The sequence below is a fragment of the Anomalospiza imberbis genome, chromosome 27, assembly GCF_031753505.1.
Source record: "Anomalospiza imberbis isolate Cuckoo-Finch-1a 21T00152 chromosome 27, ASM3175350v1, whole genome shotgun sequence".
Classification (NCBI taxonomy): Eukaryota; Metazoa; Chordata; class Aves; order Passeriformes; family Viduidae; genus Anomalospiza; species Anomalospiza imberbis.
The window spans coordinates 5,677,190-5,701,994 of NC_089707.1; the positions used below are offsets into that span (position 1 = coordinate 5,677,190).

Here is a 24,805-nt window from a genome sequence, read left to right on the forward strand (position 1 = left end):
TTTCTCTTAAAAATTTCACAATCTGTAAATGTATATATTTTTTTTTCTTTTAAACATAAAAGTTTACAATATACGGTAAAACAAAGGCTCAGGAAAAATAATTTCAAAAAAAAGAAACCTGAAGTTTTGAATTAAAGCTGAAGACATTTTTAAAACCCTGTAATTTGAACCAGTGACATTTTCTTTATTTGTGCTGATGGGTTAGAGAAAGGAAAATCTTTAAAAACTGCAGTCCAAACACCCACAGCTCTGCCTTCAGAAGCCATCTGCCCCCAACCCCCCCCCTCCCCGAAAAAAAACTGTTGTTAGGTTTTTCTTCCATCAAGTAATGTGATTGTCACAAGTTCAGAAGTCTGGGCTCCGGGCTTCAGCTGGGCCCAGAGACCCCTGCGGGCAGCGCTGCCTGCCAGCCCAGGCTAGCGCCGGTAGGGGTGGAATCCTTGCACGTTGTGGTTCTGTCCCCGGCCGAAGCCGCTGCCGCCGGCCGGGGGGCCGCTGGATGGCTGCACCGAGGGGCCCCCGTAGGGAGGGGGCTGCTGGCTGGGGTCAGAGAAACCTTGTCCAAACCCACTCAAGTCTTGTCCGTAGCCTGGGGAGAAGGGAAAGGCACAGGGTGAGCTTCCAGGAGCAGCCACGGGTGCGAATCCCACGCCTGACAGCGCTCCCTCCAGGAGCCACGCCTGGGAGGAGCGGCAGCTCCGGGTCCTGCAGGGATCGTCCCTCCTCACAGAGGAAATGGGCAAAAGGCAGAAGGGAGCAGGTGTGCAGGAACGGGAGCTGTGTTTGGGGCCACCCCAGCCAGGCTGGCAGTTCAGCCATCTGCTCACAGCTTTGGGTGCTCGGGAGCAGTTTGATTTTGGGCTGGGACCTGCACCACAGGCCATTCTGGAGCGAGCAGGATTTAGGGACAGGGAGAAAAACAGGGGCTTTCTTTCCAAGAGAGAAGCAGGCTGGAAGCCCTGCTACCAACACAAAATTTACAACTAGATGGAAATTAAGACGACTGAGAAATTGAGAAATTTAATTCAAATTCTCATAATTAAATATGACTCTTAATCCTGGCATCAGTGCCAACCCCTGCTCTGAAAGATGCTATTAAGGCTCCTAATTACCAAGAGCGTTTCTGCAGTGCTGCCTCTCTCTGTGCAGGCTTAGAGCAGGTTTAACTCTCTTAATCCCAAGCAAAGTCTCTCAGCGCGTCTTCAGCAGTTCAGTTTCAAGCTCTGCCTGTCCCTCAAGGACTTGCTGGCACTAATGAGCGCTAAAACACAGCGAGCTCGGGCTCTGGGAGCTGCAAATGCTCCTCCTGGCATTTGTTCAGACACGGATAAGCAGGCGCCCAAAACTACAACGGGATTGTGTGCCAAGGGGTGAGGCTGGGAGTGGAAAAACACAACCCTGGAGCTGCTCTCCCTGCACACTGTGGTGCAAACCACAGCTCAGCACAGGGCTGGGGTTGTTTATGATGAAGGGAAGCCAGAGTGCGCGCACACCTGCACGGCCGCTCAGGACTCGCTGCCTTCCTGCTGCCACGCCTGGCTCTGCTCCAGCCCCTGCGCTGCCCGGGGCTGTGCCAGCTCTGCGCTTCCAGGGGCTGGCTCCAAACCCGCGCCTGGACGCATCACCGGCATCCGGCCGGGCCAGGCTGTGGGGCTGAGCAGGGGCAGGCACAGCTCACTGTGGGGTTTCACCCAGCTGAAAGCTGCACTGCCCCGACACAAAGCCCAGCATCTGAGCCCCGTCCCTGCCTCTCACCCCCTCCAACAGCCCCAGCAAGGAACAGCGGGGAATTTTCCCAGGCCCTGCCTGAGGCTCCTCCTCCCTACTCAGCCTGACCTTGGGAGCGCAGCCAGAGCTTCGGGGTGTGGCCTGAAGGGTCTGGAGCAGACAAACCCGTCCTAGCCAGAACTGAGGGGACTGCGAGGACGAGCCTCAAGAGCGCCCTGCACGGAGACAATGAATTTTTAATTATTTTAAATTAATGTAATTAATTAATTTGATTTTGCAGGGTGAGTGTTAGTGCTGACACTCATCCCCGGGTGCACACGCTGAAGGATTTAGGACGCTGCCCAGGATAAACCTTACAGTGCCTTACACTCATTAGGGAATTTTGTGGCTCTTTAAAGCCCACAAATGTTACACATTTATGTAAATATATGCAAATCAGGGACACTTCCAGGGACGGGGCAGCCACAGCTTCTCTGGAAAACCTATGCCAGGGTCTCAACAGCCTCACAGTGAGTAATTTTTCCTAATACCCAGTCTAAACCTATTCTTTTCCAGATCGAAGCCATTCCCCTTGTCCTGTCACCACAGCTCCAGATGAAAAGTCCTTCTCCATCCAATTCTTCTCCATCAGATCCTTCCTAAACTTCCAACACCTCCCAAACTCTGTCTCCTCACTGATGTAACTGGCTGTGCAAGGATTTGTGCTTTATTTAGAAGAGTCCAACCCACTCCAAAAAAAAAAAAAAAATCTGCAAAGAGCCAAGTTCGGGCAGAACAAGAAAAACTTCGAGTGACAAGGGAAAAACTAAACATGAAATCAGCTGAGTAAGAAACAAATGAAAAAACATTTCAAACTCATCAACATGAGAACATGCTGCTTCACAAACACATCTCAAAGGCTCATCTTCCTTCAGAGGCTGCTTTACATTGCTGGAACTTCGAATATTATCTATTTAAATAAATTTTGTGACGTTTTCATCTCCTAGCGGTTCCTGCAGGAACTTGAGGCAGCACTACCACATGAGAACGTGTTCCAGCAGAGAACAGCCTGAATCCACGGGCTGCTGCATGCAAAATTCCCTTCAGAAGTAAAAACTGACCAATTACAATCCCTTAAAAACAACATTAGCACAGAGCTCTTTGGAGAGATCTCTGTAGAGATATCTGGAGAGCACTGCTGAAAAACAGGGCTGAGAGGAGCAAGATGAGAATGAGAATTCCCTCTGAGCTCCCTCAGGGAGCTGCAGCAGACATTTTACTCTGGAGCACAGGCAGTTGTCTAAGCAATTTTAAAAAGAATTGTTTTTTGTAGCACTGCCTGCCTGCTGTAAAACCTGTTAGCTCAGTGCCTTCTCCCTCAAAGTTACCTACAGAGCACAACAAAGCTTTGCACAGAACTGTACCTCCAGAGAGATGGGGAAGGGATGAGAAAAGAGAGGAAAAGGCACCGGTTTGGATCCTTACACATGCACTGCCTGTCGCTCCATGCTGCTCTTACTCTTTCAAGTCTGTTCTCCAAGGTCTGGAGACAAAAAAAAAGTTCACTACAAGCTCTGTGAAGCTCTTGGAGTGGAAGTTTTAGCTATAGAGTGGAGAGTGGGAGAGTGGAAACCAGGAATTCATCCTGGCAGTGCACAAGTCCCTGAAGCTTATTTTACAGTACAAAAGCAACACTTTAGAGCTAAGAAAATTCCCTCTGGCTAGAACATTGCATGATTCAAGGATGGCTTGAGCTGGCAGGAGCATTCCCACCCCGGAGAAGTGCCTGCAGCAAACTGTGTCCAACACTCTGTGCCCAGGACTAAAGGGAAAGGGGATAAATTCCAGCAGTTACTCACCGAACTGACTGTAAGGGAATTCTGGCTGAGCCGTCGGGGGTTTGCTCATGTCCTGAGTTGCCTGAGATGGTGGTGGTGGAGGAGGAAAAGCGAGTGGTGCTGCCCCCGGAGTGGCAGGCGGAGGGGGGACTCCAGGGGGGGCAAACTGGTCAGGTGGAGGAGGCGGAGCACCATAACTAAAACCTGGAAGGACAGAACAGGTGAACATCAACGTCCTGCCTGGCTTTAGAGATGATACAATTTAAAACCAACATTTCTGAGGCTATTGAAGCCCAGGTGTTTGTGACCAGTGGCTGCACAGAGATTCACCTTGACACGTTGGTCACCCCCACGGCCCAAAGATCTCAGCAACTCACCTGGCACAGGTGGGAGAAATGTTCCCCCCAAAGGCAGAGGCTGCAGGGGCCAGCAGAGAAAGGGATAAAGCAGAACTGGGGACCAAACTCTGTGCTCACAGACATGAGAAGTGAGAAAGAAGCAGTATTATCCGAGATTTCAGGAGGAAGAAGTATCTTGAAATAACTGGATACTATTTTCCACCTTCTTTAAACCAGGTTTCCAACAGACTTTTGAAATGGTGGCTTGAGAGGTAGGTGCTAAAATCCTATTTGTATTTCCAGTCCCAGTTATGACCTTAATTCCTTAAGCTCCTCCAAAAAACCCTGCCTGTGTTTGGCCCAGGTCACCAGCAGTGAGCTCTAAGCTTTCTCTCAGATGTCCTAACAAAGCTGCACAATGTATCTAAATTTATTTAGCAACACAGATTTAAACTAGAGAACATAAATTATTACTGCATCCAAGAATGAAATAATCCAAGAAAAAAAATAATGTTACAGTTAATTATAGCTCCAAATATATAATCTGGGAAAAATAATTAAGGATAGGTGAAACACAGGAGGAAATCCAAGTCCGGCAAACAATGAGGAAAAGCTGAATTTGGAGCTGGATGTGCTGCAGCTCCTGGGGTCACTTACTAAATGGTGGAGGGGTGCCATAGCCCTGTGGAAATCCTTGTGGAGGCGGGAATCCCCCGGGAGGTGTGGAGACGATGTATGAGGTAAATGGTGGTGGTGGGGGAGGAGCTCCTCTGCCTGGAGGAGGGGGTCCATATCCACCTGGAAAAGGAAGAGAAACCCAAAACCTGAAGCAGATGAATACCAAGGAGCTGCTGCTGGAGTCAGCTTCCTCTAGATGGGGCAAGGCTGTTGGGTGGATTGCAAACACAGGTTCAGCCTTCTATGAATCCTCACTTCGGGAAATATTTGTCCTCCAAGTATCCCCACTGTCAATAACTGCAGTTTAGCATGTAATCCCTTGGTAACAAATTAATGTGGCTGGAACAGCAGGATGTGTGTCAGCTCCCATTACTGAGCTGCTAAGAAGCCACTGTCTTCCCCTCCATTCTTCCAGGACAAACTCAATCAAGCTTTTAAATGCAGGTTAAATCCTACAGAAATCCAAAAATCACTGTGAATGCTCAAAGAAGCTGCACCCGTGCTCGGGAGGATTTTTTCCTTTCAGAATTGGTCCCATATAATGTACTTACCAATTGCCTGTCCAGCTGGCACCCACATCCCTGCAACAGAACAAAAAAAGAGCTGTAGACATCAGTGAAGATGCGCACTCCGGAGTAGGGATGATGCAAGAAGGAGGATTTGGCTCTGGGATAGACTGGGTATCCTCCCCGTGTCCCTTACAGAGCTATTTTTATGGCCTAAGCAACATTGTGGGACTATTTCTGGATGTGTAATTCTTGAAAGACTCTAAATCATTCAGCAAATGCCACTCAGAAAAGACAGCAGTTCCCAAACCCAAATCAGATGGAGCATTTGAGAGCTGCCACATACCAAGTGCAAGAAACTACAGTACTACAGAGAACAAAACCCTGGAGAACCCCAGCAGATTACACATCCAAGGGATTCTTAATTTACTACCAGGTTTATCCGAGTTATTTTTGCAGTTTTTGAAGCATAAAAAAAGCCTTTCCCATCCCTTGTGCAGTGCTGAGATTGAAGGATAAATGTGCTCATGTCTGACATTAATCTTTCCAGGAGATCAGGTATCATTTTCCCTACTAATCACTGCATGGAAAATAATGGGAGTTTCTCAGTTTGCAGATTAGCACATCTGTGCACAATGTCAACCCTCAGCTGCAGCTTTCAAGTTAATCAGCACCGTGGGGAAATGAGCAATCCCTGTGCTGCACTTCCATCCATCGGAGCGGGGATGGAGCAGCCACGCTCCCTGCAGCCCCCCCAGGTGAACATTTCTCATCTCTCAGAGCAAGCAAGTCACAGCAACTCAATCATCCCTCTGCATTTCTCCAGAAGTTATCAAAATTGTCTTTGGATGAACTCAGCGTGTTTATCCTGCCTCTGGAATCTCGGGGGCGTTGCGGCTCCCGAGCCCCGCAGGGCTCCTGGTGTGCACTGAGTGCTCCCTGCACCAGAGCTGCCTGGTGCTTTCCCAAGCTACATTAAGCAATAAAATTCAAAGGCAAGGCCATCCATTTCCCCCTCATCCCTTTCAAATGTTCCTGGTAACTTCCTTTGAAACTGCCTCATCCTTGAAAAGCCATACTTCAGCCAAATTTGTCACTGGGGTGTTGTGCAGAGCTCACTCCACAGCTGGAGTCACACCTGGAGCCTTCCCACCTCCTTCTCTGCGTTCCCCCAGCCCACGGGGATTCCATGAGGGGACAGGCAGCTCCAAAGGCAACAGGTGGAGCACACCTGGGACAGGCCTGGCACTGCCAAAGAAACGGATTTTTGGGAAAAGCAGTGAAAAGAAACCTCAGGAAGGACTGGGGGGGGAGTGGAACTTTAGTCCTGCTGTCAGGGAGATAAAGCTGGGCCTAACATCTAGGCCAGGAACCCGAAGAGCAGCGAGCTGGAAAGGCCGGGCAGTACCTTGGGGGCCGTATCCCTGCTGCCAGGTCGGAGGGGGCTGCCCTGCCCAGCCGTTGGCAGCGCTTGGCATGATCCTGCTTCCCCACTGGCTGGCCCCCGGCGGCCCCGGAGTTTGGCTCTTGCTGTCCCGGGGCTCGGCGCGCTTCACCTCCACCTGAACAAAGAGAGGCCGTGCTCAGCAGGGCTGGGGGCGCCCGCGCCCCCCGGCCCCTCACACACACCCGCAGGTACACTTAAGACTACACTTAGCAGCTTATGACTTATGTCTAAGTACTTAATTATTAAAACTTAAGGCCAGTAATTTACAATGTTTCTCAGGTACAGTGTAGGTGATGGTAAGGCATTACAAGTCCTACTGTTGAGGGATTCCGAGAAAAGCATCCTGCAAATCACTTCAGTCTCGTTGGCTTTAATCTTAAAACAGCAGTACCCTCTTACAGCAGCTCTGCACTTAAACCAGCAGAATCTTGGACATTAATGACAGACTGATTTCATGTTCAAGGCAGGAGATACGGAGATGATGTTTTCAGTTAAAAAACCAGAATTTTGAGTGAAGAGGCTGCTCTGAAAAAGGGTACTAATGCTTTAACCAAACATGTTTGGGGTCCATTTGGAAGTGACAGTTTAACCCACCCCAACTAACTGCAATTTCAGCTCTGCTCATACCTGAGAAACACACATTTTTTGAGATATTTTTTTTTTGGTACTGTTGTATTTTTTTTTTTAAACTTAAGATTTTATTTAAATGTCTAATGGAAGATAAAGACTTACCTTCCCCAGGCTAACGCTTAAAGAATCTCAGTTAACTCAAACAATGTCAGAGGGAATGGATGTGATAAGAGAATCTTACATTACATCTAACAAAAAAGTAAACAAACATGCAAGTAATAAAAATGGACAGTTGAGTCAATAAGAAGCAATCTTCATACTGTGTTAAGTCAGTGACAAAACCCCTCCTGTTTTAAAAATCAGTAACCACAGTGCTTAAGTTATTTCATTCCAAGATAAAATGTCCTAGTGTTCCCAGCCGTGGACTAAGTGCGTTTGACCTACTTAAAATAAGCTGCACATTCAACATAAACCTCTCAAAAAAAAAAAAAAAAGCAGTTCTGATTTAATGAAACCCTCTCAGCACTTGCTGAATTTGAGGCTTTTTTTTTTTTTTTTCATTTCATGATTAATTTTAATGGGTGCCAGAGTACAAAGAAAATAAATCTCAATCATCAATGGGCCTGAGTAGTATGGAAAATAAAGTATTCAGAATTCTTCCTGCCATGTCTTAAAAGCCATTCATGTTGGAGAACAAACAGGAAACAGGCACAAGGCAAGGACAAAGCCCCCCACAGCCCCCCTGCCAATGCCCCAAGGACATGAGACATGACAGTAACCAAATCTCTGTCAGCTCAAGGCCCTTCCAGAGAGGAACCAAGGGAATTTTTCAAAGGACTCAAATTAATGAGTCTTAACACATTTGCCTCGAGGGAATTCGGTTATTGCTTACAAAAGCAGAGGCCTTCTTGCAATTTTAATTTTTCCCCCTCCTTTCAACAACATACGGATTCATTTCAGCAATACCTTTTTAATTACCAAAAAGACACAGATACCATTTTTAAAGCAGGCATGATTAGGCAGTGAAGGAGAGAGCAGGGGATCTGGAGCTCATTAATCCTTGTGGAAGAATCCCATTAATTTTTCAGTGCACACTTGGAAGCGGGGAACTGCCAAAGTGAGGACTGAAAATTCCCTGTGCAACAGGGAGGTTCAAATTCCACACCTGTCTAGAGCCCACGTTACCCCAAGAACTGAGGCCTCTCTATTAATCTGAGCTAGAAATCCCTGAATCCTGATTTTTTTATTTTTTTTTTTTTGTCACTGAAAGGGGGGTGGGGGGAAGGCAAAAATCAATTATTTCAGTTTGGAATTGGGTTTGTTTGAGGAAGACCGAGAACTCCAGGTCCCAGTGCTGTGTCAGCAGCAATGGGGCGACATCCGGAGGCTCGCACTGGGCTCTCCATCCTCTCCCAGCACCTTGTGGCCGTTTATCCTTTGCTCCCATTGGGACCTGCTGCTCTGGGGGATCAGCTCCCACTTTAGGGGCTTCCTGAAGGCAATTCCATGGGCAGATCAGGGAATACTGGGGAGATACAGGTGATCCTTACACACCCCTGTGTGATTTACTGCACCTGCTCACACCTGGGAGTGTCACACCAAGAACCAAGAACTGATGTTTTGGCTCCCACAAGCTCATTCCTTTGTTCCCATTATCAGGAAGCCACCCAGCCCTCCACCCCAAAACAAGTTCACAGGAATTAAAGGCATTATCACACTGCAAATGAACCAGAACTCCACTGATATGCCGAGTGTGTCCCCTGCTAGCTAAGGAACAGCTTATGAAATATCAGCACATAAAAGACTCCAAAGACAATTAAAAACTTACACAATGCAATAATTTAGGGAATGTGAGAATCTTCTGTGCCTCTCTGAACCCCCCTCACTTCAAGTTTAGCAGTTTTAACATTTAGTTTAAAATCTGGATATACTGTGCAAGGACTTAAATTTACCAGAATTTCCTGTGGTTCATTTTTCTTTAAATTACTCTTTTCCTTATATTTAAAACTTGGGTGTCCTGCAACAATTTATTTTGCTTTTAGGTTTGTTTTTTTTTCTCCCTATCTAAGCCCCGTTTGCTGACAACACAGTATGAAGATGAAACAACCAGAGGTCACTTAACTGCATTGTGGTTAAATACTATATAGAGTACGTGGGTTGGTATCAAAGTTTCACAGTAAGTGACCCAATTTTTTAAAAAACCAATCCTTCAGGATGTTTTTTTTTCTCCCTTTTTCTTTTAAACTTTAAGATTATACAAAGCAGATCGTCTGACACCACCTTGAGATTTGAGTATCGAGTACACATCTGAAGGAGTGGTATCTTAAACCAAGCCTTGAAGAACTCGGATTTCACTGGGATTCTGCTTTTCCAACAGCTGGAAATCACTCATTTCTCTCCCTGCACCACAGCAGTGCTCAAAGCAGGGGCAGTGAGCACCAGTTCACCCCAGTGATGACGACCCCAGTTCATCTGCTCAGCCAGAGCAGCCCCCAGGTCTGTACACACAAGGCCTCGCCCCAAGCAGAGCCCACAGCCTGAATCCTCAGGCTCCCAAGCCCTCCCTTCCCCAGGCTGCTCCACCCTAACTGCCCTTCTCCAGCAAACTCAGACTTTCCCCACCTCCATGGATAAAGCCTTGAATTTGGACTGCTGTGCTCTCCCATCAACAATTAAGTCGGATTCCCCAGTGAAATCGCTCGTTGCCCAAGACTTGGTTCTTTCTTAAGGTAAAATAAAACTACAACTACACACTTTTTTGCCCATGATGTCGTGAAAATGCATGTTGACAGCCTGGTCCACTGATTGTTCGTCCTCGAAAGTAATAAATCCAAAACCTAGCCAACGACGAAGAGTGAATCAAGGTAGCAGGGTGTTGTGACACAAAACAGGATGATGAACAGTATTAGGGGCAGACCAAGGGTTCAAGCAGGGGTTTCAGATAACGACACTTGTGTTCAATTGGCAAAAACTCTGAGGAAATTGCAATGGATACTTCCTGTGAAGAGGCTTTAGTGCCTCGTCTCGATTGCGCGCATGCAGCTTCGAACTGAGCTCGTTAACCGGCTTTTAATTTGATTTTATTCCTCATCCACCTACCAGGAAATGGAAAAAAACTGCTAAAATCAAAATACTTGTGGGACAGCAGATTGAAGTCAAGCAACTTTGCTGCTCCTCCCTTTGATTCAGCCTAGCTTCCCAGGGAAAACCTATCATATATCCCTGTTCCCCAAAGCCGACAGCAACTTCCTCCCAATCCCTTAGCCCAGCTTCCAGGTAGGGAATATTTTCCATAGAAAAGAAAGTTAGTTTTGAAATGTAGCTGTTAAAGCATGAGAAATTTTACCACTCCATGGATGAATGAGAAGCTTCAGAAACTAACAACCTACATCAGAGGTTCTCAAGTTTTCCACACCTTGGAGAAAAAGCAGGGAACAGGTGTTACTCCTTCCCAACAAGGCAGCCCCCTGTGAGGTGTTGCTCACACAGAACGTGGTGTTGCTGCCACGTCCTGAATCTGTTTCATTTCTTCTATTTCCTGTTGGTTTCACTTTGAAAACCCACACAACATCCCAGTCCTTTTTGTCCCCCAACGGGTGGCTCATTCCCTTCCACCTGACCATAGCCCTGGCTGCTGGCAGCTCAGCTGGATCCAGCAGCTTTCGATGCTTGGAGAAAACTCTGGGAAAGGAGGCAAAGGTCCCCTTTAGGAGGTCACTCTGAGAACCACTGCACGTAGGTTGTAGCTGCTGACACAGCCGAGAGAGTGGCAAAATAGTGGTTAATCCCCCAGGACAAGGCGGCTGCTTCATGCCATCACCCACTGGCTGCTGCTGGGGACAACCCAGGGCAGGGAGGGACACATGCAGTACAGGAATTGTGCCATTCTTTGGATTAGCTACGGAGGGGGGGAAAGGGGGGAGAGCAATAGAAGTTAGAAAAGAAACCCGAGGTGCGGCGTGGGAAGCGTTTATGGAACATGGATGCGGTTCTGCTTTTCTGAAACCCAAGATTTCCCCCTTGGTTTGCGTTTTGCTTTGCAGCTAGTGCTGACAGCAGCCAAATCTTGCTCTAAAGCGTTACAGAATACAGATCTAGCACAGGAATGTCTCTCCACGCTTATCCAACTGCGTTGGGTAAGCCCAAAGAGGCCTAGTGTAGAGAAAGTTTATATATATATATATATATAAAAATACACAAAGATACAGGCCAAAATAGATTCCAGCAGGTCAAATTCTGCTGTCAGCAACAAGAGCAAAAGACATCACTAAAATAAACTGAAAATAAAAAGGAAAAAACTTGGCATTTCCCACACACAAGAGACTGGCAGTATAAACGAAGTTTTGTGGAGCTGTGATGAAAGCAGCCTCGAAGCTGAGAGCAGCATTTCATCACAATATATTTGTCTGAGTTAACCAGAAATCCGAGCCAAAGGAAAAGTGTTTGTATTTAAATCACATTTAGTATTCCAGCCTTTGTCTAAAAAGAGATGGGGAAGAAAAACAATGGATTCCATCTGGATGTGAAGGTTGTTGTTGAATTGGAATCCAAAGCTAAAGGAGGGGAACAGACTGTGGGATGGTGTTGGAGGGGTGGAACAGGGAGAGCAAGAGGTCATTGAGAAAAGCAATAAATAAATTTTAAAAGGGGAATTTAAAAGGGTCAGACAGCACAAGATAAGGAGGAGTAAAGAAATCAGAGTAACCCAGCAGAACTCCAAGGTGAAGTTTTAAGCAGAAGTGATGAAATCCGCCACCTGCAGCTTTAGTTTTTGGAGGACAGGACTCTGTTAAAGGCTGGAGAAATGAACTGCATCCAGCAGGAATCCAAGAGGACCAGACCAGAGTGACAGAGCTGGTCTGCAGCCAAGGGAGGAGAACAGATAGAGCAAGAACCTGGAAATCCCTTCCCAGCTGTTGGCTTGGCCAAGAACAGGAGCCAGGAGGAGCTGAGACTGCACCAAAGCCACTTTGCTCCTTCAGAGATGTGACATGGCTGCTGTGCTTGGGGCTGTGGGAAGAGTTTGGATGACGCAGAGCTGGCAGCAGGTAGGACTGGGAGGAAGCAAAGATCACGTGGATACCTGACCCCAGTCAGCTCCTCAAGGACGTCATCTGAGAATTTGGTGCCTCCTGAGGAGCTGGAGGTAAATGGATGCTACAGGGATTAGGAACAGGGATCACTTTCCCTCCTCCTACCAGTAAACCAATGTGCACTTCCACAGGAAGGGTGGTAAAGTGAACGGGAAAAGGCAAAATTCAGAAGGGTCTGAGGAGAGATGGCACTGAATTGGCCTCTGGGATTTTATCTACAATCAAAAAAAGGATAAGGGGACAGAGCAGCAAGAGAACACAGAGAGAAGGCAAGAGACAATGTGTTGTGGGATGCACAACCAGGAGTACCCAATACAAACTCGAGGAATTTTTCCTAGCACCCCCCAGGGACTGCCAAGGCCATTCTGGGAGATGACTGTTAGTCAGCACACTAAAAAAAGCCTGGAACAGCACAGAAACAAAAGGCAGAGAGACAGGATTCAAAAAGTGCTTAAGAAGTCTGATCAATTAGGGGAGGAAGTTTTCTGTGGGTGGAGACAAGCCCTTTCCCCCACCTGGCACTTGTGCTTTGCACCCCGAGCCCTCCTTTGCCTGTTTTGCTTTTAGTAGAGCTTGAAGCAGAGAAGCCATTAATTGAGACAGGATTAATCCAGACCAGGCATGATGTTTAAGTACCTTCTGCACAGAGGCTGCAAGGCTGGGATTAAATATTTGCAAAGATAGAGATGATACAATAATTACTGAAATATTTCAGAACTTCAGCCCAAATTGCATTTGAATGCCAGTGCCTTTGTCTCCTCTATCCAAAACCAGCTGCTCTAAAGCATTGAAACAGATGAATTTATGTGCTGCTTAAATCAAAGGTATCTGCTGGAAGAAGATTAGGACAGCTAAAGCAAGAAAACAAAAAAACAAATATATTGAAACTTCGTTTACACTCCAATAAAAGACAAAGCCCGTCCCTCCTCTGACTGCGGAACTGGCCTGTACCTCTGTGATAAATTATCACCTAGAGAGAAGAAATCTAAAGAGATATCGTTAATCACAGTCAAACAGTTCACAGAGAGAAAAGAAACAAAAAAAAAGAACTTACTTAACATTACCATACTTTACTATGAAACACTTAAATATGTCACTAAGGATGTATGTCTAAATTAAAAATAAAACTAAGACTTAACAGCTTAATAAATATGAAGTGAAGGATATATTTCTTAATAATGAGGCAGAAGAGAAATGAAAAGTTCAGATGGCAAACTATTCTCTAGCATGTCCAACATGCTACAGGGTGGGAGCACAGCTAAGCTTCACGTGCCAAAATATTGCCTCTTCCTTGGCAAACAAATGGTGGATGCAAAGGGACGTGGGTGACATGGAATTGCTTCATATTTTGACCAAAGGTTCCCAGCTTGATTCAATATCTAGTGAATCTTCCAGGTTTTTGGGGTTTTTTTCCCCTCCCCTCTTAAAAAGCAATCTGGTATACAGGGATTGTATGTCCCAATTAAAAATATACATATATATATATTTCAGAATTATTTTGTGTTGTTTAAGAAGAGTTTTTCTTTAATTTGAGGTGAAGCCATTTAACCAAAACAAAAAGCAGGTGATGGATGGATTCTGCCCTGTCTTGTGCTCTGGCTGGAGCACCCCACATGCACTTACAGACCCAACGTACCTTTCATGTGGAACAGGAGGAAAATCTGCTTATTTTTCCCCCTCAAAAGTACCTTAAGCCACAGGAGTGGCTCGAGAATCAAATTTCATTCAACTATAAAAAAAACCCAACCCATCAATGAGCATGAAACTTCTGAGCTGAAATGCACAGACCCAAGTGAAGCTGGAGATGAAGAGTCTCGACTTGAAGTGATGTTTGCCCAGTGAGTTATTCTTTTTCCTGAGGCAACATAGGGGGGAAAAAAATCTACCTTTTCTGATGGTGTGAAATAGTTTGCCATCTGACTATAGGAGAGTATGAAGAAATTTCAAGGACAAACTAGATCAGCCTTTACCTCGGGGCCTTTGTTTCTCTGCGTCATAGATCATTACAACTTCAGTGACCTGGAAGAGAGAAGGGAAATTCTACTCCCTGTGCTACCAGGGGAGGGCTGGAACAGCCACCACCAGCTGGTTCCTGCTCTCTACCCACAAAGCACGAGCCAAGTGCAGCCATCATCCCAGCAACAGCACCAAAACAGGGAATATTGCTCTTCCTGGGAGTTTAGAAAGCCTGAGCTCATCTCTATTGTCTCATCACACTTGACATTTTAACTTCACATTGAGGTTTTGCACTATTTGTACCCACTCTATGGCCTATTACACACCCCAAAGGTCTGTTTTCCAACAACTCATCAGTGTAGCTTTTTAAAACATGATTTTTCCCACTTTTAACCAATTTCACTTTCACCATGAAAAGCAGCTTGAGCTGCAGGCACCTCTAGGAACATGCAGGGCTCCTCTGATTGAATTGCTGGAGCACCAGAGAGGCCCAGAGCACCAGTTAAACCAGTGCTTTAAACAGCTTTACAAAACCCCTCCAAGTTCTGGATGAGCAGTAGCAGTGTGATTTTAACCTAAAAGAAGAAAAAATGGAAATTGCAAGCTGTTCAAAGGCTTCAGGATTATTCTTCTCAGAATGAGCACCACAGTGAGCTACAATTTAAACAAAACCTGACTCGTAATGTTTATGTCAACATTAAAACAGCTGAAGGGAACTGCTCTGAAATCCCTCAGATGCAGAGAAGTGGTCACAAAACGGGTGTGATTTTGTAAAATTGCATCTTCAAGACAATCTTCGGATATTTTTACTCGTGAGTAAAACTTAGTTTAGTCTGACACAATTTTACCTTTACTTACAGCTAGAAAACATTTGGGTTTGAGTCGCTGCACTCACTTGAGCACATCCTACTGGATGCTCCCAGCTGGGCTGGGGGATCCACACGGGGATTATGCCATGGGGCAATCAGTGCCACATCTGTCCCTCCCTGGTCCACCTGGATCCTCTTCACCCTGGCCTTAATGACCCAGCAAGTACCAGGGCTGAAAATCAGTGCCTGCCTTGGGCTCTTCGCTCTCGTGGCCACAAAACATTTGTGAGACTCCACTGCTCCAAAGGGACTCGTTACAACTCCAGGAAGATTTTCCGATTTCTATACTACGAGTAAAGTGCTACTACTTACTTTTAAGGGCACTTACAGTTGTGGCTGTTGCTTTCTACACCTGCAGGACATACCCTGTATCTCCCCAGCATCCAGGGCACAGCTGGAAAGCCAAGTCTGTGAGGAAGAGCCTTTAGAAACTACATCCCACATCTGTTGAACGTGCTCCCTGTTTTTATTATTAGTCTACTGCAGCCTTTCAAGCTAAAGAAACAGTTGTTAGCTGTTGCTTTTCGTGTTTTTAAATTAATTATCTTAATGGAATTTCAAACACCGATTTAACTTGATAAATTTAAGAATTTGTTTCTCAATAAATCCTTTGCTGCCACTAAGAAATGTCAGAAAAAGATTATTGAAAAAAGTATCAAAAACGACACTAAATGCCAATCAAGTTAATTTTATCAGCACGCTCCTAAATTTAACTCACACAATCTTTAACTTCTTCAAACTTATTCACAGCTGAATTATTTAATTCAGTAGTTTATCATATGTCCCCACTTCCTTGAGGGCACTGAGCACTGGGATAAATGGGAATTAAAACTAAATAAAAACTAACTAAAAAAAAAAGAGAAGATGCAGTCACTTCAGTCCAAGGTTACAAACTGAATTAAAGAAGGTGCATGAGGAGCAGTTTGTCTCAGAATGGAAGTTCTAGGGACATCAGAACTGAGATTCCAGATGGTTTGAGAGCAGCTACCGCTCCCCAAACAATGGCAGGAGACCTAAATTTAACCTATCTGTACATAGAGTCAAATACCTGTACCTTAAAATTCAGCCCACTGAGAGACTCATTGTTCCCAAAAAAATAATCAGCAGACATTTTTAATTGCCCAGCTGAAAGTTATCAAGAGAAAGGGGGGTGGAAATAATAAAAAGAATCATTCTTAAGGCACCTCAGGAGTTTTTGGAAGAAGGGACAGAACAATGCATCAGGTAGACTTAAACATGAGGAGACAGAAGCAGCAAAGTAAATTCCACATGAGCAGCAGGCTCTGCCAAGGGACATGTCCAGATGATGAACGTTCACTACAGTTTCTCACTAAATGCTTCAGGTGCCCCTCCAGCAATTTGTCCAGATTACCCCCAAATTTGACAGCTTGAGGAAATGTGAGAGGAGGCACCTTCCCCCCCAGGACTCACCACTCCGAACTTCTTGAAGTATTCCCTGAGCTCTGTCTCGCCACAGTTATGAGGAATCCCACCAACAAAAATTTTATTGGATTTATTGTTATCGCTCCTGGATCCTTTCTGCTAAATCAAGGAGGAGAAAATTCAGTCAGAAGAACAATAAGGGTGACTGCTTCTATCATTTTACACTGAACCATGAATAATGGGCTCTGGCAGGCTGAGGGGAGAGCTCCAGCCTTGAAGTCTCCCAGGCATGAAAGGGAAGCAGGTTGTGAGCTCAGAGGTTCAGTGTCCCCTGCTCTTCAGAGGACCAGGAACCCAGGGCCTGTGTTCTGAGGCCATTGACTCATTCTAAACTGAAATCTGGTGAAGCTGCAGGGTGTGGAGTGGGCTGGAACAGCATCAGCCCTGCCAGTGCCCTTCCAGACACTGCTCTCAAATCTGAAGAACTCCACTGAAAGCATCACTAAGAGCTTAGGAAACACCACACCCAAACTGACACTGCTCTGCACAGAGCCTGCCCATGGAAATCTAAATTAAGGACACTATTTAGAAATGAATTTTACACTCGAGTTCTGCATACAGACTCCTGCCTTTAAAACGTGGATATAATCCAAAGGAATTCAAGAGGAGACACAGGGATCTTTCCTTACCCATCCTTCCTTCGGCCGTGTCCGCTCCGGCTGCATCCCCCGAGGCGTGCATGGCTTTGGATCAATCTGGAAGAAGTTCCAGTTTGGTCAGACCTCAGCATGCAGAAGTTTGCTCTAAAAGTTACGCCTGTGGCAGCTGAACCCAGCCCTGCTGACATGCAGCTCCTCAGAGCTCAAAGCAACACAAGCCATGGAGTTAAGAGCTGCCTTACAAGAAATCATTTAAACCAACAACCAGCTTAACTCTGACACTGGAAATAAGGAGCCAGAATCTAAAGAAAATCTTTGAATCTGGTGCAGAGAAAAAAAAAATAACACAAAAGCAACTTACATTTCGGCCATCTAACGTATGAGGTCTGCTGGCCAGCACTGTTCCCACACAGTTGGGATCTTTAAATTTGACAAATCCAAATCCTCGAGATTGATTTGTTGTTTTGTCTTTCATTATTACACAGTCTACAACTTCTCCATACTGGGAGAAGTAGCTACGAAGAGTTTCTGTCAAAGCAAAAAAAAAACCAAGTATTAAACAGAGCCAGATATTAACAACACCAGACTGTGTTTGTAATTATGAGACAACAGATCAGCAAATATGGAAAACAGCTTCAAATTCATCTTTTGAAAATGATCACATCTTACTTCCTGTAAACAAATAGCAGACAACAGTTTATTTCCACTCATACAAATGGAAAACAGTAGGAAAGTGATTATAAAAAGGGTTGTCTGTTGAGCTGACAAAAACTTCAGCACCAAACAATATAAACCTAAAAGCATTAACATATAAAAATATATACAATAATAACATAGCTGAGCTGTCTCTACAGAAGGTTTTATTAATCAGCAGAGGAGGCTCTCAGCCCAATCTCACCACAGCAATGCTTGTTAAGAGCTCCTGGCTGGGTTTTCACCATGGCCCAACACCTGCAGCACACGTTGCTCACCTTGTGTCGTGCTCCAGTCCAGGCCACCCACGAACAGCTTTCTGCAAACAAAGCACAGGGCAGGTTTAGGGGCCACAGCAGATGCTCCATCTTATTTAAGGCACAGCTCAGCTCTTCTGGACAGGACCTCCAACACGCCCTACAAAGCTGGCACCATACTCAAAGCCGCTGATTAAACCAAACCCTTCCTCCATCCCTGCTCTCCGCTCCTCCCTCACTCACTCACCACAAAACACTCACTTGGCTGCCAGCACCTTCTCGTGGGGTGAAAGCAAAAGCAGATCTGCCACACTCAGGCCTGAGACAGAAGTCAAACCTGTGCAGCAGGTACTAAATAACAGAGCAGCACTAATCCAGCACCAGTTGTGAAACCATTGTACAACCCAGTTTCGAGATAGCGCCGAGCAGGTGAGAAAGTCATGGCCAAACCCCAAACTAAACTGCTTAAAACTGATTCAACTCTTCCTCTGCAAAGAGCACCAAATCTGCAGGGTTTCCTGTCCCAGCACGCCCAACGAGCTGGGTAGGTGCTACAGGAGCTCCATGCCAGGCTGTCAGCTCTGCAGCTCTTTATCAACTCCTGGGTGTGACAAAACTTCCAGCAGTCATTTACTCAGTAATTAAAGGTTGGTTAGAGCCACCTCAACATTTGGCCCTTGTCAGTACCAAGAACTAACCCCAAAAACACCCTCATAGCTGTCTGCAGCTTCATCCTGAGGAGCAGCATCAACCTCTGCTCTCTAGGAGCAAGGGCAGGACCCAGGGAACAGCTGGAGCTGTGTCAGGGAGGTTCAGGCTGGAGATCAGAAAAGGTTCTTCCCCCCAAGGGTGCTGGCACTGCCCAGGCTCCCCAGGGAATGGTCCCGGCCTCAAGGCTGCCAGAGCCCCAGGAGTGTTTGGACAGCGCTCCCAGGGACAGGATGGGATTGTTGGGGTGTCTGTGCAGGGCTTTAATGATCCTTGGGCTTCCCTTCCAGCTCAGGAGATTGTGTGATTCTGTGAGAAACTCTGCTGTAAATGTCTCCATAGCTCTGCACAGACAAGCACTGGGATAGTTTATCTTTGGGGGATGCCCTCAGGTTCTCCATCAGACCTCAAAGAGAAAAAACACCTTCTTGTTTTGTCTTCTACTCACCTTCATCTATACCCAATTACAGCTGAGGGTGGTGGGAATTCCTGCATCCTCACTTACATGGGCAAAGTTGAATTTCTCCTAACAAAAAAAAAACAAACCTGAACTTCCTCTCGCCTGCTCAGGAAGCAGGTAATGGCAGGGAGAGCCCAGTCGCCCCCAGTAAGAGCTGCAGGTACACTGGGAGTACCAGGGAAGTGAAAGCCCTGCAACTGGAAGTTCCTGTGGAGCAGGGCAGCTCACTGACAAAACCAGCCTGTCCCTTTCCACTTTGATTCACTTCTCTGTGACAGGACATCATGTCTGCACCAGCCAAAGTGACACAATTCAATGCCACCCAGCACCTACGAGCCTTGTTCCACTGAGGCAAATTCCGTTCCCAAGTTACGAGCCGAGACGTGACACGAGCCTTGTCTTCCACAGAAACAGACCAACTGTTAAGCGCTGATCAAAGCGTCTCCTTGAGCAGCCAGCAAACAACTGAGCTGGTGACACACGAGGCCAAGAGAGCCCTCAGTGTCACAGCAGCAGCGGCAGCCTCGGCTGCGTTATCCTCGTGCCAGAGGACGTGCCAGCCCTCCCTGCCCTCCCCGGAGCAGCAGGGCAGGACCCGCAGCCCTGCCCTCTCCCAGAGCAGGCCTGTTTTCTGCGGGCACCTTCGGGATGACGAGCTTTCCCTCAAGGACTGGAGAAGTGCCCCAGCTCCCTCCGGCAGCGCTCAGGGCCTTGCTCAACAGCAACAGGTCGTGTTCTGGGACCAGCCAGGCTTCGCCAAGGCGGCCCCACCATCCCGGTGGCTGCCACAACTGTACCCTGACCACCTTCCCTCTCCACAAACATGACACAAACCCCTCTGCTGCAATGTTATTTTTAGGGAAAATAACTAACTCTAATTTCCTAATAGCAAAGTAAAACCAGCTGATCTACTGCTATATTCACAATAAAGTTTTGATATGTTAGCGACATTTTCTTCACCAACCACATTTGAGGTTCTGGTTTGTTTTCGGGTGTTTTTAACTAAATTTGATGGCTTGGTATAAAAGATTAATTGATTTTACATCCTTGTAAAAGTACCAGCTGCGTTCTGAGAGAACACCAAGCTGTCTGCAGGGAGGGAGGTCACTGAAACCTTCCAATTCCACCATGAATTATTTGTAGTCACCCTACGTGGACTGAAACAGCAAAGCTGGGTAGCTCAAGGCCAGCTGCAGCAGTTCTGTGGAAATCCACAGCTCCGGTTTATACACATGCTGTGGAATACCAAAAGCCAGGAATCCTCTGCCTTGGGATCCTCCGTGGTTTGTAGACACTGAGCAGGGCCAAAGTTCACAAAATTCCAGATGTGGTATGGTACAGGACAGCTGTGAGGCAGGATGGGGGTGTGAGTGCTCCTGCCCCCACGCTCAGCTGCATCACCAGCCCTTTCCCAAGGTCTCGCCCATGCTCCATCCCAAAAAACTTCTGGTCCTAACAGTTTATGGGCTGGCAGTTATTAAATGCATAGAAACGTATAAAATTGATAGAATATCCTGAGTTGGAAGGGATCCATGAGCACTGAGTCCAGCACTGACACCCCAACATCCCAGCCTGGGCATCCCTGGGAGCAGTGTCCAAACGCTCCTGGGGCTCTGGCAGCCTTGGGGCTGGGACCATTCCCTGGGAAGCCTGGGCAGTGCCAGCACCCTCGGGGGGAAGAACCTTTTCCTGATCTCCAGCCTGAACCTCCCCAGGCACAGCTCCAGCCTCAGGTTCTGCCCCTGCTCCCAGAGAGCAGAGGTTGCTGCTGCCTCTTGGGAAGAAGCTGCAGACCCTGCTGAGTCTCCCCTCATGATCTTCAGTGTTTTTAGCTGACACGTGCTGAGACCACCCCAAAGCCCACACCTCCATAAAGCTCCAGGTTTGCAGCCTGAAGGACACTACAGTCCATCCCTGCTGGAATGCAAAGCCACTCCCGCACAGCCAGGTGACAGCACAAACCACCAGTCTGACTTCTGGGCAGGTGAGTCTGTCCACCACGAGCAGTGAGATCCTGCACCCCTGAAGCAGCAGAATTCCCCACAGGGATCACCTCAGGAGCAGAAAGTGGCATAATGACGCCTCAGAAGTTGCAGCTGTATAGTAAGTTTTACCCAAGTGTTCTGCCTCACTACTTCACTACTTCCTGGGAGAATTTTCATTGCTAATTTATTCTTGTTGCCACAAACATACTTGCTGCTGGAACAAATCAACTCAGGATTAGTAAAAAAAGCATGTACAGGTATTTTAAAACCACCAAAAGCACGAACTCTTAGCCTACATAAATAATCTGGGGTTTGATTAATAGCTCTGATCAACACCTCAGCACAGCCCCCATTAGCTGCGGGACAAGAGGATCAAGAACAGCACTTTTCTTCATCCAAACCAGCCCCAAGTATTAATTAATTACAACAAATAACACTCACAAGGCCCCTGCCTACCCATGCCAACACACCTGCAAGACTTACAGCTTCCTTAGGTGTTTTCTCTGAAAATCTCTGCCTAGAAAAGCAGCTGAATTCATAACTTCCCATCCAGGCTCGCCTCTCACAATAGCTTTAAAGCAGAGCTTCCTCTGGAGGGCTGGAGCAGCTGAGTTTGTTCTATGCTCTCATCCTCCCTCTGAGTGCTTTTGGGGGAGGAGAATAGAGAAAACTTCCCTCTCTGGTTAACCCCCAATTCCTCCCCATCTGATCACAGCTCTGAAGGATCTGTGACCGGGAACAAACTCCGCGACAGCCGAGCCTGCTCAGGAGGGGAGCTGATGATATTCCATGGAATAACCTGGAGCCTGGCACTCACCTACAGCTCGGGAAGTCAGACCTGATCAAGTCTCTCACAAGGCACCAGTGATTAAGGCCCAGGAGCAAATAAACAGTTTCAGAGCAAAGCCCACTTATTTAAACAGGCCTCATGCAACGTGTGCTGGAATTGGATCCTCTCTAAGGTCCCTTCCAACCCAAACCATTCCAGTGTGATATTCCAATCACTTATGCTGCCTCCTGTTCTTTTAGGATTTACAAATTAAGAACATGCAGTAAATAAGCAGCTTACAAAGCAGTGCAAACAGCACGGGACAAGTGTTTCCAGTTTCAAACAAGGTGACCAGTCCTGATGGGCAAACACCGTGACAAAACTCGCACTGGAAGAGCCAGCCAAGGATTTTTTTAAATTTGGTTTTTGCTACTTTGAGTTCTACCATGCCCAAGCCTGCAGCCTGATAATTTCAATGTCACCAGGGTACAGCTCTCAAGCAGAATAACACCGAGTGCAACTGGATGATCTCTAAGGTCCCTTCCAACCCAAGCCTTGCTATGATTCTAAAAGCACCAGACGAACCAGACCAGTGTCAGGTTTTCGGTTTGAAGCCCCCAAACCCCCGGGAACGCTTAAAACCGGGATTTTCCTGCCTGGAGCACATCCCGGGCAGAGGACAGCAGAGGGGAGCTCGGGAGGGCAGCCCTGCGGGGGACAGGGAGGGCGAGGGCAGGCTCCTGGTGCCGCCTTTGTCCCACCACCTTCCCCCTCCTCCACCGCAAGCCCCTCGGGGCGGCCCTGACGAGTCACCAGAACAAAGTCCCCAGCGGGGTCACAGAATCACAGAACAGACCCTCAAGGACCATCGAGTCCAATTCCTGGCCCTGCCCAGACCTCTTCAACAATCCCACCCTGTCCCTGGGAGCGCTGTCCAAGCGCTCCTGGAGTTCTGGTAGCTTCGGGGCCGTGACCGTTCCCTGGGGAGCCTGGGCAGTGCCCAGCGCCCTCTGAGGGAAAAAACCCTTTCCCTGATCTCCAGCCTAAACCTCCCCAGACACAGCTCCAGCCGCTCCCTCGGGTCCCGTGCCTGGTGCCAGAGAGCAGAGATCGGAGCTGCCACTCTGCTTCCCCTCACAAGGAAGTTTTAGAGTGCGATGAGATCTCCCCTCAGACTCCTCCAGGCTGAACACACCAAGTAACCTCAGCCGCTCCTCCTAAGGCTTCCCCTCAAGGCGTTTCACCACGTCCGCTGCCCTCATTTGGACGCTAACACCTCGGCATCTTTCCTACACTGTGGCGCCTAAAACTGCACGCAGGACGCAAGGTGAGGCCGCGCCAGCGGAGCGGCACAATCCCCACCCTCGACCGGCGTGCTGTCCCGCCGCCCCGCGTCAGGGGACGGGAGAGGAGGGCACGAAGGGACACGAGAAGGGACACGAAGGGACACGAGGAGGGACACGAGGAGGGACGCGAAGGGACACGAGGAGGGACACGAGGAGGGACACGAAGGGACACGAGGAGGGACGCGAAGGGGCACGAGGAGGGACACGAGGAGGGACACGAAGGGACGCGAAGGGACACGAGGAGGGACACGAAGGGACACGAAGGGACACGAGGAGGGACACGAAGGGACGCGAAGGGACACGAGGAGGGACACGAAGGGACGCGAAGGGACGCGAAGGGACACGAAGGGACACGAAGGGACACGAAGGGACACGAAGGGACACGAAGGGACACGAAGGGCCGCGGCGCGGGCGGGCGCGGGAAGCGCGGCGGGCGGGTGACCTTGGGCGCGCGCACCTGCCGCAGCCCCGCGCGCGCGCCGGTCACGTGACCGGGGGGGGGTGCGCCCTCACGGCCCCAACATGGCGGGACCGGGACACCCCCCCCTCAGCACCCCCGGCCCGGGACCGGCTCCCCCTCGACTCGCCCCGGGCCCGGGAGCCGTCCCCGCTCAGCCCCCCACCCCCCCCCCCCCCGGCCCGGGCGAGCCCCGGCGGGACCCGCTCCGGAGGCTGCGGGAAAAGGTGACCGAACCTCGCACCATCGTCCCAGCGCGCTGCCCTCCCCTTCCTCTCACCCGATCTCATCGGCGCCTCCCACGCTGTTCATGGCGGCGACTCCTCCGGGGCCGCGCCCGGCTCTTCCCTCCGGCGGCGGCGGTGCCAGCGGCGGGTGGCGGGGCCGCGGGCGGGCGCTCCCGGCCGTGTCCCGGTTCCCGTGTCCCGGTTCCCCCCCCCCGCCGCCCCCGGCCCGGCCCGGCCCCCCCCGCCGCGCGCTCGCGCTCCCTCAGCGCCGCCGCTGCGCGCGCACCCGCCACTCGCTACGGGGTCTCCGGGGCCGCGCCCTGGGAGGGGCAGAGAGGGGCGGGGCCGCGCGCGCGCGGGGGGCCGGCGGGAAGGGCAGTCCGCGCGCGCGGGGGGCGGGGCCTCCGCGGGGTCCCGGTGCCCACCCGGGGGTCCCAGTGCCCATCTGGGGTCCCAGTGCCCACCCCGGGGTCACGGTGCCCATCTGGGGTCCCAGTGCCCACCCCGGGGTCACGGTGCCCATCTGGGGTCCCAGTGCCCACCCCGGGGTCACGGTGCCCACCCCGGGGTCACAGTGCCCATCTGGGGGTCCCAGTGCCCACCCCGGGGTCACAGTGCCCATCTGGGGGTCCCAGTGCCCATCTGGGGTCCCAGTGCCCACCCCGGGGTCCCAGTGCCCACCCCGGGGTCACGGTGCCCATCTGGGGTCCCAGTGCCCACCCCGGGGTCACGGTGCCCATCTGGGGTCCCAGTGCCCACCCCGGGGTCACGGTGCCCACCCCGGGGTCACAGTGCCCATCTGGGGGTCCCAGTGCCCACCCCGGGGTCACAGTGCCCATCTGGGGGTCCCAGTGCCCAT

At 49.0% G+C, this 24,805-nt stretch overlaps 1 protein-coding gene across 3 annotated transcripts; it reads right to left on the minus strand.

Moving 5' to 3' along the window:
• On the minus strand, window positions 1–24,212 carry DAZAP1 (DAZ associated protein 1). 3 transcript variants are annotated; one of them, XM_068173775.1, is made up of 12 exons: window positions 24,000–24,186; window positions 18,016–18,056; window positions 17,406–17,572; window positions 17,075–17,140; window positions 16,434–16,544; window positions 14,148–14,196; window positions 9,839–9,921; window positions 6,476–6,629; window positions 5,113–5,142; window positions 4,541–4,681; window positions 3,567–3,749; window positions 1–589 (listed from the first exon to the last, which is right to left on the minus strand). In XM_068173775.1, the coding sequence occupies exons 1-12, from the start codon at window positions 24,029–24,031 to the stop codon at window positions 417–419; spliced, it is 1,230 nt and encodes a 409-aa protein (XP_068029876.1). In that variant the 5' UTR covers window positions 24,032–24,186; the 3' UTR covers window positions 1–416. The 3 variants fall into 3 exon arrangements, with proteins under 3 accessions (XP_068029876.1, XP_068029875.1, XP_068029877.1); XM_068173774.1 differs by having other exon boundaries at window positions 16,434–16,541; window positions 24,000–24,167; XM_068173776.1 differs by lacking the exon at window positions 9,839–9,921 and having other exon boundaries at window positions 24,000–24,212.
• Between the last annotated feature and the right edge of the window lie 593 nt (window positions 24,213–24,805).

Coding starts and splice junctions, on each gene's coding strand:
- DAZAP1 (XM_068173775.1), bottom strand. CDS start 24,031: ATGAACAGCGTGGGAGGCGCCGATGAGATCGG. Junction 14,197..16,433: donor ACTTCAAGAAGTTCGGAGTG/GTGAGTCCTGGG, acceptor TCTCTCTTCCAG/GTCACTGAAGTTGTAATGAT. Junction 9,922..14,147: donor AGAGAAACAAAGGCCCCGAG/GTAAAGGCTGAT, acceptor GTCGTTGGCTAG/GTTTTGGATTTATTACTTTC.